We start from the raw sequence: 18,324 nt of genomic DNA, 5'->3' as shown, positions 1-18,324 counted from the left end.
AATCTACTGATTTAAAAACAACAGCATATTATTCTGCATGTTAACATTGCCATGTGAGAATATTTTGGTAATTTTATGATGATTTATGGATTTTTCAGGATTTTTTTAAATGATTTGATCAGTGAGTCACAAAATGAAACTCTATTAAATCTAAATACATTATCAAGTATTTATGTTATTTGTAATATTCTGTTTATTTATAGATTATTGTTGGGTAATGTTTAGATCAAATATGGATTTTATAATGGAGTTTTTGTTTCGGTCAGTTTAATTGTGCATCTCAAAATATTTATTTTTTTAAAAAGCATTATATTTAGAATCAATAAAATGACAAAACCTGATGTCTCATGACTTCACTCATTAAATCTTCATGTTCTTTAAAATGGAAACAGTGGAATTCCATTGTAATCATGATTGAGACATCAGCCATGCCTGTGAAAGATATGTGTGCGCAAGAGGTTTAATGACATATCCTGAGTGTTACTTTCACTGCACCAGCTGAAGTGAGCTGACGGGGCGCTGGCGGGAGAACGTGTTTTTGGGGCGGGACCGCGTGAGGAGTGGCGAAGCTGAGGGCAGGGCCTGGTGGGGGACTGGCGCTGGTTGGCTTGGAACCCGTTGACAACTGCTTGCAGTTCTAGTTTCCCTTTTTTTTGTCTCTCATTTTATCTCCGTTCATTCTCATCTACCTCCATTATATATATATATATATATATATATATATATATATATATATATATATATATATATATATATATATATCCAAGTGGCGCTACACTAATAACTGTCCCCGAGAAACATGGAATCCGCTAAGTGATGAGTAATCGTCCACTACAGGGTTTTTGTTGTTTAAAGTGACAGTGTGTATTGTCCTGGCTATAGGGGGCAGTAGATACCTAAATCATTGCAAGCAAGCAGTGTTTTTGTGTTGCAGTAAGACCTTACCAACAGATGCCCATTAGGGTCAAAAAACCCTGGGGAGTGCAAACTTTAGCACAAAAAAAAAATACAAGCACATCAGACTCCCTTTCATCATTGGCTACAAGTGAAGAGGTAAATGTGTAAAACAACATTTAAGAAAGAAAGTTTTGTAACTCTTTGTTACAAATCATAAATGCATTTTGCCCTCATGGGCTCCCGTAAAAGGAAACATGCTGTCACCCAGAGACTTAGACCCGCTCCAATGTAATTTAGACCAGTTTTTATGGTTATATGTTATGAAGCCGCCAATATTTTTCAACAACTGGGCATCGTGTCATTCATTTTCAGCAACACTTTGAAGGATGTTCCCAGTACTTAATAGTAAAATCCACACATTGTCTCTTTAAGTTTCTTCATTAATCAGTTATTTGGGGTTAGGGTTGGGTAAGTATTTTGCTATGCATCATTTCTTTCTTTAACATAAACCACATCCCAACCAAGACTGTTTTTGAGCTGCTTTTTTAGATTTTCAGCTCGAGGAGGCGTGTGAAATGAATCCTGATTAATTTGAAGAGGAAGCGTGCACTGAAACTGCCTGGGACATCATTTGCATGAAATACATTTTCTGTTTCATCGATGCCCCTTTTGTTCACTCTGTATCCTCATCTTTAAACTCTTATCTGCTCCCCAAGGTTAAATGATTTTGGAAGTTAGCATGACAATTGCTTTGGAAGTATTTAGTGTGTTTTCTCTGGCTCGGCTTCAATAATGCATCAGCATTTTGATTTTTCTTCCAACTTGTAATAGCTTCATTTGAATGTCGGCGTCTTTATTTGCTTTTCATTTTCGGAAAAGGCTTTATGAAGGTTTACATTAACTCCCAGTGTTTGGAGGTCATTGAAATTTAATTCTTGTGGTATTCAGCCACGGTAATTTCCCTGAAAACATAGAGCAGCAATAAAATGAAATGCCCTCTCCTCTCTGTTCCTGCTGAGGAGATCCGAGTCGTTAAAAGGCTCCATCTTCTGCCTCTGGAGCCAGAATGTAGCCTTGTGTCGAGGTGATGGTGCTGAAACTCTTCAGAGCTCCTGGCACAATGCTGTACCAGTTTTTATAGAGCAGTAAAAGCAAATGAAACAGAAAAAGAGAGATTAAGGGAGAAAAGAAGCAAATTGTTGACTGACTTGTTAGAAATGCCAGAAACATGGCAGCAGAGACGTTGACTGACTTGTTAGAAATGCCAGAAACATGGCAGCAGAGACGGTGTCTTGTTTGACAATGTTCACCCAGGAGAGGATCAGATCCTCCTGCACTTTACGACGATCTGCTCATTTCATTTTTTTAACACTATGCTGTTAGTCCCTAATCCCCATTTGTAATTAAACACGTGCCTGGGAAGTGTAGTGGGTTATTTAAAGCTACTCATTCAGCAGGAAGCAGCTTCTATCTCCTCCTGCTTCTCTATCTTACTTACATCTGGAGTTTTTCTCTCTCGCTCTGCAACTTACTCCCGTCCTCTTGAATGGTTTTCCCTATCACTCATTCTCAGTCACACATGCACACACACACACACACACACACATGCACATATGCACACACAAAAAGGGAGAGAGAAAACACTGAGGAAATCAAGCCTTTAGTGTGTTCGGTCATGTGAGAAATTGACAAGTCTCTAAAGTTCTCTCAGCAGCATGGAGGATTTTTCCCACAGAGGCAGAATGTTAAAAACTAGAAAATACACACCACTCCGGAGCTGGTGGAGCCAAATGAAAGATTAGATTTTTAATAAAATAGCTTGGATAGAAATTGTTTTCTTTCACGTTTGAGCAGCTGATGATGTTCCGAGTCTGACGTGTCTAAATGATCTAAATCAGCTGCTGTTAGACTTTCTGTCCCCATTTCTATTTCTAATCAACCAATTTCTTGCCTTTGCTGTTCCTTGTCAGGCAAAAACCTGTGTGTTTATTTTTGTGGAACCCCCCCATCCCCTTCCCCCCTCTCTCCCCACCTTTTTTCTTTTCCTTTCTCTTTCACCTCTGACTCCGTGTCTGGTCGGAATTACAAAGCATTCAAAAACAATAACAATAAAGTTTTAAGTATCAGGCGTGACAGTAAAAGCAGACGCTTTGATGCTCCACCTGAGAGTAAATCTGTAAGCTTGTCACCAGCATTCAGACATCAATTCTGTCTGCTTCACAGCCAGACAGGACACGGTTAAAAAAAATAATAATAAACCTGTGTGGATAGCAGCTGCTCTCTTTGACTCTGCTGCCCTCCAGTGGTAGGATGTTTGTTCCTGGTACCTCCCCCACCCTATGTGCGGAAACATGGATAGATGGATGGATGGAATGTGAGGTGTGAATGATGTGTGGATGTGATGTTATCCGAACTTTCGTATCTGGAGAAACTGAGTTCTCAGTGGGAGTGAATTTGCTCTGCTGTAAACTATAAGTAATGATTTATAAAATCACATCAGACGCAATCTGTCACGTCTACGTACCCTTTTGAAGGCCCTCATGGTAGATCCGGAATGTGTGGAAGTCTGTGGACCCCAAAGGTACCGAAGTCCGTAGAAGAAACCGCAGTGCCACTAGATGATCTCGAGATGTCTCCAGATCACGACAGGTAGTTATTTGCATCTATGGAGGACTCTGAAGGAGTCGGAGCTGGTTCAGCTTTATTTTGAAGGAAACATTTGCGGTCAGCTGAAGCGTGCAACAGGTTTTGACAGCTTGTCAAAAGATGCAATGGGAGAAGAGGCTTCCCCCGATGGCCAGTCAGAGTTAGGCTCAACTGACTAAACCCGGGAAGAGATTTTAAGTTTTATTAACCTATATTGTGATTTACTAGGCCAACCAGAATTTGAGCTGTAATGGGGTTTTGCCAACAAACCTCAGATACACACCTCCCTCAGATACGAAGATGCTGATTTTGTGGATAAGAAAATATCTATGTGCAGTAACGTTAACTTTAACTTGTGTCATGGAGATACGGTGAGTGTGTCTTGTCCAGTCACGTACGCTGATTAAATATATGGGTTATACATTTCATTTCATCCTTATTAATCTATTCACAGATTTATCCAAACTTTTCATTTAACTATATTGTTCATTCATTACATGATTATTCAAGTATTCCATTTAACCATATTGTTCATTCCATTTCATCATTATTTATAACGGTTCATTCTTATAAAAGTTCATTTAATTATATTATCTGATTATGAAAGTTCATCCTTCTTGTTCTGTGAAGCAAAGCAGTCTTAGATAAGAGGAAGCTGGAGAGAGACCTTGGTCAAGCAACAGTATCCTTCTTGCAGATTAAAGGTATCAGTTAAGACTTATGTCTCCATATGACCAGATACTGAAGAGGTCACACTGTAAATGAAAAACTGACTATTTCTGGAGGCTACAATGTTTAGGTTATTTGATGAGAGCATATCTGGGAGCATGCTGTTTTGTCTTCGGGGTCAATTTTTGGTTGTATTGTTCTCTGGGAGTCATTTGTTTTCATTGTACGTTTCAGCCAATGACTGTGTAAAAAATGGACAAACCCCACCCCCAGCTTTCTGTGTGGCTCTTATAAAGCCAAAAGGGCGGTTCCGAGCGCCGCCATCGTGGCCGTGTCACGAGTCTCGTCACGTCCCTACACTCCAAAAATAGGAAAAGAGGTGGAGGTGAGACTGAGCTGTGAGTGTGGGAGCAATGATTGACACCCATAAACTGAACCAATGTAGTTAAGAGCTAGCTTGAAGGTAACAGAGGTTGTCGGGCGCTCTTAGCCAGAAAAAGGCGACTGAGCGACTCAAAAGTCAAGCAGCATCAGAAAGCATCAGAGAGCTCTACAGGCAGGTAGGACGACTACAGCCTTGCATGGGAGTTGTGCAAAGTCAGGTAGCCACACAGCTCGGCTGCCCTGGGAGATGGGAGCAGCCGGCCGCCTGCATCTAGCAGCTATTCCTGGTCGGGAGATGGGATAGGCCATTACGCGGCTCACTCGGCTGCCTCTTGGAAGCTGGAGTGGCAGATTTACAGATCTCTGAACACAGGGCCGCTACTGGAGAAGGGAGAAAGAAACTGAAGCTCGGTATTCCTCCCTTCTGCAGTGGCGGCCTCACCGATCCTTGATAGCAATGGACCAGGGCAGCCCAGAAACCTCCGCTAGCTTACTTGTCGGTACCCAGCCAGTAGCCCCACCAACACGTCATATTTCAACTCATCTTTAACCAAGCGGTGTTATGTTAAATGCACAGCACATTCCCCCATTCAACCATCAAAATAAAGTATAGAAATATAATTTTACTTTCTGATAAAAATGAAGCAGAAACTGCTTGGATGATCTCTTAGTACCGCAACGTGCCATCCTTGTCCAAATAATTCTATGATTAACATCCAAACATGAACACACAGACAGCACAGCTAAAGTTCAGAGTCAAAATGGCCGAACATATATTAACGTGAGTCCCAGGCTCAGGCCTTCCCCGGAGCTAGCAGCTAGCGCCAGCTCTGACGGCTTACCTGTCAATCACATTGAATTATTCATAATTTCAAGCATTTAATTACACCTAAACAGAAGAGTTAGAAAAAAAATCACCCCCTCGGAGTTGTCGTGACTGTAAACTGGATCTATTAAACCTAAAATGTTTTTTTTTTGTACCACGCTGTAAACCTGTTTATGCTGTGAAGTTGGCATTTTTAACATGAGAGTCAATGAGGATTTGCTCACTTCTGGTACCAGCCCCTAGTTGATGTTGTCTTTGGGTCTGGGGTCGTCAGATTCCTCTTGGTTTCCGCCCGTGTCTTGAGTGCATTCATGCAGGGAGGAAGGGCCTTTACTGTAAGGTGCAGGTATTTTCTACTGCTGTATTAATAAAGCAAAAACCACTGCAGAAACATGCAATACACACACACTATGGACATGAGCACAGTGCATGCTGAATTCATCATGTCTCTTAGGATAAAGATGATTTTTGAAGAGAAAAAAAAACTTATTGCTAAGTTATTCTAAAAAAATACACAGTTTGGGTTAACCCTACTCCCCCATTGCACTCAATATTTGCAAAGCTTCTCTCCTAATAACTCTCCTCCTCTTCCTGCTCGTCCTCTATCTTCTGCTCGACTTGAACTGCTAATTATGTAAAATGTGAAGTTCACTGAAAAACATACTCACACACTAAGGCATAATGTAACTGCCACACACACACACACACACACACACACACACACACACTGAATAGCAAGCAGCAGCTTGATTACCATTTGAAATGACGTCCTCAGTGCTGCTAATAACTCTCCTCAGAAATGTCAAATTATAGAGCAGCATGCCCACCGAGGCGCCCTCCATCCTGATGTTTTCAAAGAAGTTCTTCCTACAACTTCAGACAGACAAGCATGGAGCACCATCACCTGCATTGCCTTCTAGATGTGGGTTATTAGCAAAACCACTGGGATGAGCGACAATTTTCACAGCGGCAGTCTTCACTTCATGCAGTTTCATGTTCGGTCTTTTAAGCTAATAATTGATTCCCCTCTTTGGTTCTTTACAGCTGCTACGGGAAGCAATTATTATTATTATTATTATTATCATTGTCATTATTGTTAATATTATTATTACAGTATATTAATAAGAAATGTGTTCATATTAAGAATAAATGTAAAAAGATCATTGTCGCTCATATTTTAAATTGTTTACTCGGCGTGCGGCTGTTTTGAGCTACATGGATGGCACGGCACATGACGGTCATTCTTTTCTGTAAAACACCTGTAGTGCAGCTGAATCTGTAAAGGTAGGAAGAGAAAGCAGATCATACCGCTGCTCAAGCAGACTGCATAACCCCTAACTCATCAGTGTGATAAATATACTGCTGACTTGGCATTTTTGTGGTCCGTTGACAAATTTTTTTTTACACTTTTTTTATTTATGTGGGCTGGCGTATCCGAATTGTTGCAGCAAACTGAGCAGGTGGCGCATCAGATACATCGTGTTGCACACAACACCAACTTTTCCACCACATTAAATGCCCAGTTTTCACAGATTACACGTGTCTATTACGCTCCCTTTGCTGTCCATTTAAAATTACATCCAAATTATAGACAATCTCTCTCCCTTGAGGCAACAAGTATGCTCTATGTTAGCTAACAGCTATATGTGATGGTGTGTGAAGTACAGGACTACCTTATATTGTGGGACTTATGGCATTGTTATCTGTGAAACAAAGATTATTGATGTAGAGGAACTTGCTTAATTTAAAACTAAGCCATTGATTTTCTGTTTGAAAATCTTGTTCTCAAGATTAATTAAAAAATATGTTTGTGGTTTTAAATGGTTAAATCCAGTTTTTCCCATCCAATTCTGATTTCCTGGAAATAACCATGATTGGAAATCGGGTTTGATCACATGATCAGATTGGAGCATCCCAGCGTATATTTAAATAAAAGAAAGCCTGTGCATGCTAGTTTTTTTTGAAGGTCTTGCTTGGAGAGTTTATACGGATCATAGTTTATCTTTCTGCAAAAAAACATCTAGTCATTAAAAAAACAACAGTCATAGCTTTATTCTTGTCTAATCAGTAATACAGGTGTAGTTTAAAATGTGTTTTCTTCTCTCTAACTAGAGTTTTACGGGTCAGTTTGAATCAAAACGGTCTTTGAGGTACCTCATGGTTCTGTCTTTGGCTCAGGATTTTCTTCTGTACTATACCTAGCTGATAACTGATATCAATCTGATGTGTTCTTTTAAGCCCCGTGTTTCACAGGCTTGCATTGTTGCTGTCATTTGTCATCAGTTCTGGTAATTTCTTTTATGGGCAGCTTGTTCAGCCATAGGGTGGAACGGGGGAGATGAACAGGTGAGTCGGTGCACTGAACCGATTCGTAGTGGTGAAGAAGCTTAGCCAGGAAGCAAAACTCTCATCTTACCAGTCCTCGTTCCAAACCTCACCTATGGTCATGAGCTTTGGGTAATGGCCAAATAATCAAGTGGCGAGGTTGCTGAGGAGAGGATCGTTTGCTAGAGCAGCTGCCCCCACAACCTGACCTGGATTAGTGAACGATGAACAAATTAATGACCATGTGTTTTTTACGGCATTCTCTGGGTGCCATACACATATTTGATGTTTGTGTAAAAGGAGCCAGTACATCTTCACAGTGACCAGAGGCAGGATGGGACAAAATAACATGTCTAATTTTAACTGCGTGCATCTCATGCAGAAAAATATGTTTCATGTCTTAACTGTTAACCAGTTGGAGTTGCAGGAATTCTGTATTTTTTAAAACACTTTATTATGCATGAAAACTGTGAAAGAAGAGTCCCTGTTTTGGCAATCACACTGAATTTTACATCTTACTTGTTTGAATCTCCTCTAAATCAACCATAACCCCTCCAAATAAACCTTGACTATCTTCAATTTAGCCACAACAAATGAGATGTACTTTCTAGTTAATTCTTATTTGCAAAGCATAAAAGCCATTTAAATCCAATCTGAGTCCAGCACAGACTGATTAATGACAAGTAGGTGTGATGAAGAACATAAATTCAGATTCCTGCAATTTAGCTAGTCTTTCATTTATGAAGCAACAGATCTGTCAGGTTCTGATCACAAAGCTTCTGTGGAGTTATTTGTGTTACAGACTAAAACTGTAACATGTAAAGTGTTCGTTGACCACACTTCTCAAGTCTGAATGACATTCCGATATCAGTGCTGTAGATCCTAGTGGTGTGGATCAGTGAGTCGCTCGCTCTTGGCCTTATCCATGTAGAAGAAGAAGAAGAAAAAGAAAGTATTTCTATGGCGCCTCTCAAGATAAAAATCACGAGGCACTTCACAAAAACAAAAAATGTAAAAATAAATAATTTAGAAAATGGTTAAAATATATATTTAAAATGAGCAAAAAATAGGCAATTGTGATTAAAAAATGTTAAGAAAGAGAGAGAGTGAACAGGAAAGAGGGAAACCAGTGGATCCTGAGGAAGGTGGAATAGGTGGGGAGAGCAGAATAAAGAGAGAGTTGGTGAAGAAGGTCATCCAAAAACCAGCTTTAACAAGTGAGTCTTCAGCTGCTTTTTGAATGAGACCACTGAGTCCACTGATCTCAGGCTCAGGGGGAGAGAGTTCCAGAGTCTGGGGGCCACAGCAGCAAATGATCTGTCACCTTTGGTCTCTAGCCTGGTGCTGCACAACCAGTAGGCTTTGATCACTGGACCTCAGGGACCTGCTGGGGGTGTAGGGACTAAGAAGATCACCAATGTAAGATGGTGCTTGTCCATGTAAGGCCCTATAGACCAGAACCAGGATCTTGAAATGAACCCTGAAGTTGACTGGCAGCCAGTGAAGCTGGAGGAGAAGCGGGGTGATGTGGGTGTGTTTGGAAGGAGTTGTCTGAGGAGTTGGCTGATTGTGGTTCCACTCCTGAGTCGGTATCCATAGCCAGTCTTGTTGATTATTTGGCTGAGGGGGTTCAGACCAATGCAGAATGTACGCGCTGTCAGAAGTAATTAGCTAATCAACTGTATCTGCTACACTCATACCTCTCATTCAAATGTTGTCACATATACTCATAAAATACTGCTGAATGGGATTTTAGGAATTATAATTAGATCATATTCTACTTTCATTTGTTGTTTTACAGAGGCTCATTTCACAATGAAGGACAAAAATACATAATTATGAATGCACTTATAAAATAATAATATTACTAGTCATTGAAGATCCTTTCTTAAGTTCATATTCATGAAAAAAATAATAAGCATTTAAGATGGCGTGGCTCTGGAGGACCAGTGAATGGATGGTAAATAGGGAAAACCACGGCACCCCCAGTCTCCCAAATTTGACAGCACATATAACAAAATGCTTCCATATGTTTATAGAAAGGGGAATCTTCTTCAAATCGCAGTTGTCCCTGCATCTTCATAAGCATAGTTAACGTGGGATCTGCTGAAACGAAAGGCACAATTAATGCTTCAGTGAATTTCTGGTTTGCATGGAGCTATTTTTGAGCAGCTTTGCAGTGTGACTCACTTTGACCCGCTTCAGGGGAGGAAGCTGCAGTCTAGGAGTTCACTCTCATCATGGTGCGTGTGCATGGAGTGCAACAATGTTAAAGTACCCCATCAAAATGCCTGGACTAAGGTACCCCAGCAGGAAATAGAATTTTAAACAGATCAAGAAATCTGAGTTTTTGTTGCAGCTGACTGGTTAACAGTAGGTCTACCACCTACCGACTCTCAGAGACTCATCTTGGTTTACTTTTCAACCAAACAATCATGAAAAACCAGCTTCATACATAATTAAAATCCAATAGAAGCCTGCCTTAGACCTCCTGTTTAGTAATTTTAGAAAACATTATTTCCAGGTATGTCAAATTCTAGTCCCAAATATCTGCACATTTTTCAAGTCAACATGGAAACAGTTCTGGTTAGACACTTTCATGGGAAGGTTTTGCGTTTTCTTGGCGCAGGACTCAACCTGGCCCACTGATCGATAAATGTGTCAGCTCTGAAATATTTCTGTGCATGCATAGATGGCGGTTTGGCTGCTTCTGCCTTGTTTTCATGTGTGTTCTCTCTTTAGAGGAGAGGAGACACTAAAAGCGAAGGAGCAGTCTAAAATAGGGTAGAACAATGGTGAGCCAGGGTTTTATTATCCTCCAGGCTAGTGAGCTCACACAGTCTACAGCTCGTTCACAGAATGTATCTCAGAACAGACCCTAAAACCAACACAGACAAAAGTGTTGGCATATAGTGGAGCACTGCTAGTACTGGGCAATTCAGACACCTCAAACCTAAAGGTTTTACTTGACTTTTGATACTAAATGCAATGTTACTCTTGAGGCAGCACTTTCTGCTTTAATCAGGATTCATCCTTTCAGACTGTTAGAGAAATTAGCCTTACTTTGCTTTTCTGTACGTGTTTATGTCACCTTTGTGTCTCGTGAGATGGTGCAAAACCTCCAACCTAAACTCTGGTGCATTCCTTTGCACAAAATTGTCTTTTATCATTAGATAATTGGGCATCAAGCGAAGAGTCTCGCAGCTTGATACCATTTTTTATTTGTCTCTTTCTTCCCAAGAGACCCCCAGTCTGCTAAAAATCTCTGACTCTGCGCCTAAATCTAAAGAGAAGGAACACATTATTCTGACACAGCTCTTTCCCTCAGCCTTGTGACATGTCTCCCTACTGTTTATGTGTGGATATTATTTGGTGTTACAGCGTGTTTGGAGTTGCATACCCCACTCGGGTTTTGTAGTTACAAGGAAAAGATCTTGTGAAAAGAGCAAAAGTGCCAACGAAAAGTTCTGAACAAGATGTGTCAGCGATTGTCACTGAAGAGAAGAGCTGAATGGAGACAAGTGGGGAATATTGGCCAAGGGAATATCCTCCATTTCCCTTTATACTCAAATTTTGCGCTAGATCAGCTCCTGCTGATACAAGAAGTCCACTGATTTCAGTAATTCAGCTTAGACTGAGAGCAGGCTCACAGAAAAAAAGAAACAGCTTTTACTTAATATTTTTGAAAATGATCAGCATCTCTGAGTTTTTCATGCAGTCTGAACATGAAAATAGTCTCCTACACCTACTTCCTGCTTTAGCTTCTGATAGAAAATAGATGGTGAAACTCCAGGATTAGAAAATCCTGACAGATCTACGTCGACTCACACCGTCACTTAACATTCATGGACTCGCTCATCTTGGCTCACGATAGAAAAGAAAGAAAACAATATTTTATGTAGTGCCTCTCAGGATAAAAATCACGAGGTGCTTCACATAAACAATAAAACAAATTTTTAATGAGAAAAATACATTGTGATAAAAATAATAAATAATATAAGGAAAAGGAGTGAGAAAACGAATAGAAAAGATTAAATCAGTGGATCACGGGAAAGGTGGAATAAGCGGAAAGAGCAGAATAAAGAGAGAGTGGTGATGAAGGTCACACCAAAGCCTGCTTGAACAGGTGAGTTTAAGCTGCTTTTTAAAGGAGACCACTGAGTCCACTGATCTCAGGCTCAGGGGGAGAGAGGTCAGAGTCTGGGGGCCACAGCAGCAAATGATCTGTCACCTTTGGTCTTCAGCCTGGTGCTGCACAACCAGTAGGCTTTGATCACTGGACCTCAGGGACCTGCTGGAGGTGTAGGGACTAAGAAGATCAAGATAAGGAAGGCTGTTGTTGGTTTAGTGTCCAGGAATCAGCAGAGAAGGTGTCTGCTACATTAGGGGAGAGGACATTATGTGGTGACGCCACATATGCAACGTGCCGATTTCTGGTGTGTAGTCATGCTAATTACGAACTTTTACAAGCTAATAAATCTCAAACTACGTGACTGGCGTGGTCGAAACACCCATTATTGCCTTCGTTGAAATTGCAGTACATGTGTGTGATCCAGGGCGTAAGGCAAAGCGGATTAGAAAATCGCGTTTTTAGCCCCGTTGACTTGCATTCATTTTTTCGTTCTTCCGGGGACCCGTGAGCCGATCAGAAGGCTCCCTATGGCACACGCCCTTTGTTAAAATAAAAGTTTATTTCTTAATGCTACATGTTTAAATATAGAATTTCCTTAGATGTTAGCCTGTAATTTATTTCATGCACTGAAGACACCATGGTTGTGTCACCGTGGGTGAGTAGACGAGGCGTTCTGCTTCAGAATAACAACATGGCAGCTTTTCAACAACAGTGGAGGTGGAGACACTTGGTGTGGCTGTCATAAGTGTTGTTATGCAGCACGTACACATTTGTGATGTTTCCAGTTGCTTTTATTTGTTAAGTAATGTTGATCAGCTGCGCATGCCATCTTGAACTGGACTCACTATACAAATATGAATTAGTTTCATCTATCAAGTAGTTCATCAGAAGGAATATCTCACACACGGGCAAAAACATTATTCCCTCTCTTTTTTATTCCAGAGGTTGACAGTCGTTGCAGAGCCATTTACTACTTTATGTTCCAATGTTCACGAGGGTTCACTTTTTGTCTACTTCTCTTCATCTGTCTCATCAGAGGTCCCACTCATAATAAAAAAGCCTAAATCTTGGATTTAAACTCATCAGCTGTCCCTGTTGTTTTCTCCTCCAGAGGCGTCCATCCTGTCTTTTGACGGCAGCATGTACATGAAGATAGTGATCCCAAACATCATGCACACGGAGGCCGAGGACGTCTCCCTGCGCTTCATGTCCCAGCGGGCGTTCGGTCTGCTCATGGCCGCCACGTCCCGTGAGTCTGCAGACACTCTGCGGCTCGAGCTCGACAGCGGGAGAGTCAAACTGACGGTCAACCTAGGTATCGTATAAACCATCTCTCTTGGCTCGTCCACACCCCTTAAGATGCAGGAGGGTGTGGCGTCATTCTTCCCGCCTTGTTCTTTTGTGTGTGTGTTTTTTTACGGCCGAGAACATGTACTTAACCAGTTCTGTATTCCACCTTTGCATGAACTTCTTTTCATTTGCCTGAGCTGTTTTTCTGCCTTGAAGCTTAGATGTCTGTAGGGTTCTTAATGCATCGATCGAATACATTCTCCAAGTTCTCCATACTCTTCAGCACATCTTTTGAATATAGAAACCATTTTACTCATCATGTTTTGTCACTAAGGCTTTTATTTTAAACGATTGTTTTATTTATTAGGCCTCTGATACATTTATCACTGAAACATTCACATGTACAGTGTTGTTAAAAGTTTTCCTTCTGATTTGGTCTGTTTTTAATTTAGTCACATTTCAAAGTTTCAGATCAGCAAAACATCTAGGAGTCAAACAAAGACAACCTGAATGTGGATTTGAAACTCATTATTATTATTAATATTTCTTTTTATTAAAGCTTTTAACTTTTCATAATAATGTTCCGTTTTTATTTTTTCTGTAAGCACTTTGAGATTTTTAAATGTAAAGCGCAATACAAATTAAATGTATTATTATTATTATTATTATTATTATTATTGCTACTACTGAGGGGGGAAGTATTCAAATCTATCTGACCCTGTAGGAAAAATGTGTTAAATCATAAAATAGCTGTTATTCACACATGAATAGAATTATTTGGATATTTATATTAATTCAGTTCCAACAGCCACACCCAGACCAGAGTATTACCAGAGCAGAAGATTTAACAAATCAATTCAATAGGGCCTGTCTGATAACAAGAAGGCTAAAAGATCTCAAAAGGAAATATATCCTGCTCTCCACTTAAAAACAAAAATCCAGAGGTCATGAATCAATAATAAAAAGGAGACAAGATTAAAATTGCATCACAAGAGAATTCCAAGGCAGGAAAGCATCTGTTGATCAAAACGTACAAACTACCTTTTAAACACAAACACAGTTACAGAACTCTCACCCCTCCTGTCTGCTGTCATCCCTAGGCAGGGGCAAGAGGAAGTGGAGGGGTGCTCAATCACTCACGGGCGTCCCTGTTGATAATTATACAATTTGCAGATACACAAATGGACAAAAACACAGTAAAGGCAGAGACATTTTATTTTTTGACTCATCACTTCAGTTCCCCTATGTGTCGCATACACTGCATATCCTGCTTTTGTGCCACTGTCCCTAGGCCACACACCCCTGATATTGGAACCTGCATTGCCACGTTAACGAGAGAGGGCTAAACATCTGTCGCCGCTAATTAAGTCCAAATGTTTTTTGTTGTCCCCAAATTCAAATGATGTTTTTCTTTTTTGGACTCTGGTAGTTTGTCCCAAAGTAGAAGTGGAACCTCTCACACCAGTGGTGTTCTGAGTGCTTAATGAATAGAGGACCTAGGGAAGTGCGGCGGTTCAGTGAGACAGACACCTGGATGGTCCAGTCTTTGGTTAAAGACCAAGCCGTGTTATTGGCTGAGGGTTTTAGACAAATAAAGAAGAAGTACTTCATAATTTTTTATTTTCTTTATATACACAAAACATTGGGCGACGGTGGCACAGGAGTTAAGTGCTCGCCCCGTAATCGGAAGGTTGCAGGTTTGAGCCCCGCTCAGTCTGTTGCTGTCGTTGTGTCCTTGGGCAAGACACTTAACCCACGTGGCCTGCTGGTGGTGGTCGGAGGGACTGGTGGCGCCAGTGCTCGGCAGCCTCGCCTCTGTCAGTGCGCCCCAGGGCAGCTGTGGCTACATCGTAGCTCATCCCCACCAGCGTGTGAATGTGTGTGTGAATGGGTGAATGACTGATTGTGTTGTAAAGCGCCTTGGGGGGTTCCAGGACTCTAGAAGGCGCTATATCAAATACAGACCATTTACCATTTTACCATTTACCATTGAACCCTCTGGAGGCAGGTGTTGCAGATTAGCAACATTAAAACCTGCCTACCTGCTTACTCCACATACGTATTTCATGAGCATTTTTTGACTCAGAAGTACCCCTGAAGGACTTAGTTGTTCGTCCTTTTATCAAAACTTATTTTGAGCCTGAGAGGGTTAAAGCTATTCGACGTTAGAACGTTGTTACGAGACATTACAAAATGTTTTAAGCTAGCTTGCTATGCACATTTGCCGTTATTGGCTGATGAAGCAAAAGCAAACCCTGTGCCACCTGGTGTGAAACTAACACTGAAACAGCAACGCAACAGTCCAACACAGTGGTGGTAGCGTGATGGTGTGGGGCTGCGTTGCTGCTACAGGACCACTTGCTGTAGTTGATAGAACCATGACTTCTATTCTCTAGCAGAACATCACAAAAGAGAATGTTTGAACTTTGGCCTGAAACAGGCTGTTGTCTCAAACATTTACCTGCAGTTGCTTTCCCCAGGGGTGTTACAGGTCATCAAGTTTAGGGTTCAATTACATTTTCACAAAGGACTAGAGTAGTTTGGACAGATATCATCTCTTTAATGTATGATGTATTTATTTAAATCAAAATTCTGAATTCACTCAGGTTACTTTTGTCTGCTATTAAATAGTGTTTTACTGATCTGAAACCTTTTATTATGAAAAACAGATGAACTCATTTTTCACACCACTGTAGTTGATCTTATGCCACATATATCTACTGCTCCACTCAGATTTCCTTTTCCTTTTTTTATTTTGATTTTTTTGCTTATTAATTCTTGTGGTCTTCTTCTTTTCCTCTTAAAGGAGGGTTTTTGTTTCTGTCTGTTCATTTGTAACATTTTGGTCTCGCTGGCCTATCCCAATGCCTTGTTCAAAGATGGCTCTCACCCCTTCGAAGGCCAGGAGCCTGCGGCCGTCTGGCAAACAGCCCGCTGCCACAGCACCCAGCACGCCTACAGATGGTGGCACAAGCAGTAGCAGCAGAGTGCAACAGAGTAGAATGATTTACCAGTGAGCCTGACAGAAAGCAGACAAGTAGATACAAGAGTGCACTCCTTCACCTTCTCCACATACAAGCACACTAGTTCTCTCCTTAAATCACAGTAGAGGCAATTTCCTGTGACTGACTCGGGATCCCCCGAGAAGAGGTGACCTTTAGGCCTCTGAGCAGTGTTGGTGCTGCGTGGCACTTGGCTGTTTGCTCCCACTTTTCCGTAGTGGTTGACAACACATGAACCACTTGGTCACATGGATTTTTGACCTAAACCAGCCTCACTGTTCAATTTGATGCATGATTATGTTAATAAAAACATGCAAAAAGGCTAATTGTATATCCAAGTGCCCCAAATAAACTGTAATGTATTAGGTTAAAATGTGTTGGGGCTTCAGTGGCTTGGTTTAAAAATTGATGTGGCCATAAAATTGCAAGCGACCATTTTTTAAAATCTGTTTTAAAAAATCTATTTTAAAGGTCAACTTCACTGGGATTTTTTTTTTCAAATTGTTATTCCCGTTTATAACGGGTCACTCTGAGCTTCTCATGCAGGCTGAACATGAAAATAGTCTCCTACACCTAACTCCTGCATTAGCTTCTGATAGAAAATAGACTGTGAAACTCTAGGATATGAAAATCCCGACAGATCTACGTCACACTGTTACTTAACATTCATGGACCCACCCATCCGGACTCACGGCGGGGAAGGCTGTTGTTGGTTTAGCGTACATGAAACAGCAAAGAACGTCTTGTCAAGTAGAACCTAACTCTTGGCATTAGCAACTCCACCACACAGTAGAACTCTTCCAGACTTGTGTTATTTGTGGAGATAAAACATCAACGTTGCAGAGCAAACAGATTCAGTGGTAGAGTCACTTTGCTGTTAGCCAATCAGAGGTGATATGTTCAAATATCAGGAAAGCAGATGCCAAATCCTTTCATGTTCTGACATTTTGTCCTTTAACTGACTTCTATCTCCTCAAACAGGCGCACCACAGCTTTTTTTCCCTCCAAGAATGACTTACAAGGCAATAATTCCTACTCGAGACCATTGTAAATGTTTTAAAAATATAAGTAAAGGTGACCTTTAAAGCTTTTATTTACCCAGTTCATGTTGTACTGGATACAAATGAATTGGACGTTTCTATTCTGTCACGAAAACATCGACTACCAGTTGTTAAAAATGGCCGCTGGCATCATGTGTCTGTCCCCGGAAGGTGGCTTTACTTGCTTTTGGATGTCTGCAGCTGTAACCTTGAAGGATGCGATTTCATCTGTCACTTATTCTCCCCTCCCCCATCTAGACTGTGTCAGGATAAACTGTAACACCAGTAAGTCAACATTCTTCTTCTGCAGTTTTCCTCCTTCTGTCAATATTTGATTGTAGATGGTGAAAAAGATGTGTAAAGGCAGGGATGTGTGTAGCACTGGAGACTCTTAGGAAGATTTGGCGAAAAGCCAGAGATCAAAGTTATGCAAATCTCACTTAATGTGCCCTATTATTATAAATTGACCTTTTTTTTTTTTACATGAAACCAGAAAGCTGGTTTAAGATCTTTTTTCCAGTGTGTTTATAAATGTTAGCTGAACATTTAGCTTTTGATGGGGAACCTTATTTTTGTGGTCACACCAGTACCCTGGTTGCCACATTATACACTCTGTCACATTTAGATGTAGAGTTTAATTCAAGTAATGCGTGAGGATATTTTCTTACTCATGAGGAGGACTCTAGATATTTGTAAACTAGAAGAGAGAGAAACCAAGAGTTCAAATGCAATTTTAAAGTAAACGCACGAGTCAAGCAAAGCCCCTTTTTGAATAATTTTCTCCAGTGTTCTGATGTGTTACAGCCTGATGAAAAAACGTCTTGTTTACAAACAGTCAGTTAATAGAATGGCAGCAATGAAAAGGGAAAAAAATAGTCATTTGATTTAAATTTTAAACCTTTTTTCCATCAGGATGCTACAGATTAACAATTGTAATAAAGAAGAAAGCCCCAGCTGGCGGTTTGATAGACTCTATGGCGCTGCGCTGCCCTCTAGTGGTTTCAAAAACATCCTGACGTCTCAGAACGGCATCAGTAAATGTACACTTTGAGCTGTCTGGCTTTACATAATTTTATTATTATTCTTAAAACATGATTTTTAGTCTAGGCATGT

The 18,324-nt window shown here is 40.7% G+C and overlaps 1 protein-coding gene across 17 annotated transcripts in view; it reads left to right on the top strand.

Moving 5' to 3' along the window:
* LOC107378159 (neurexin-3b) overlaps positions 1-18,324 on the top strand; it is a 455,269-nt gene that overhangs the window by 171,356 nt on the left and 265,589 nt on the right. For all 17 annotated transcript variants that reach the window (XR_011516660.1, XR_011516662.1, XM_054748395.2 and 14 more), the window contains 2 exons: positions 12,991-13,194; positions 17,470-17,496. Coding sequence is in view for 15 of the 17 variants with exons in the window: in XM_054748395.2 (XP_054604370.2) it covers positions 12,991-13,194; positions 17,470-17,496 (231 nt within the window). In the remaining 2 variants the exon portion in view is untranslated. The remainder of the gene's footprint in view (positions 1-12,990; positions 13,195-17,469; positions 17,497-18,324) is intronic.

This window comes from Nothobranchius furzeri, chromosome 2, assembly GCF_043380555.1.
Source record: "Nothobranchius furzeri strain GRZ-AD chromosome 2, NfurGRZ-RIMD1, whole genome shotgun sequence".
Lineage (NCBI taxonomy): Eukaryota > Metazoa > Chordata > Actinopteri > Cyprinodontiformes > Nothobranchiidae > Nothobranchius > Nothobranchius furzeri.
The sequence above is the reverse complement of the archived record's forward strand: the minus strand, read 5'-3'. Positions and strand labels throughout refer to the sequence as shown.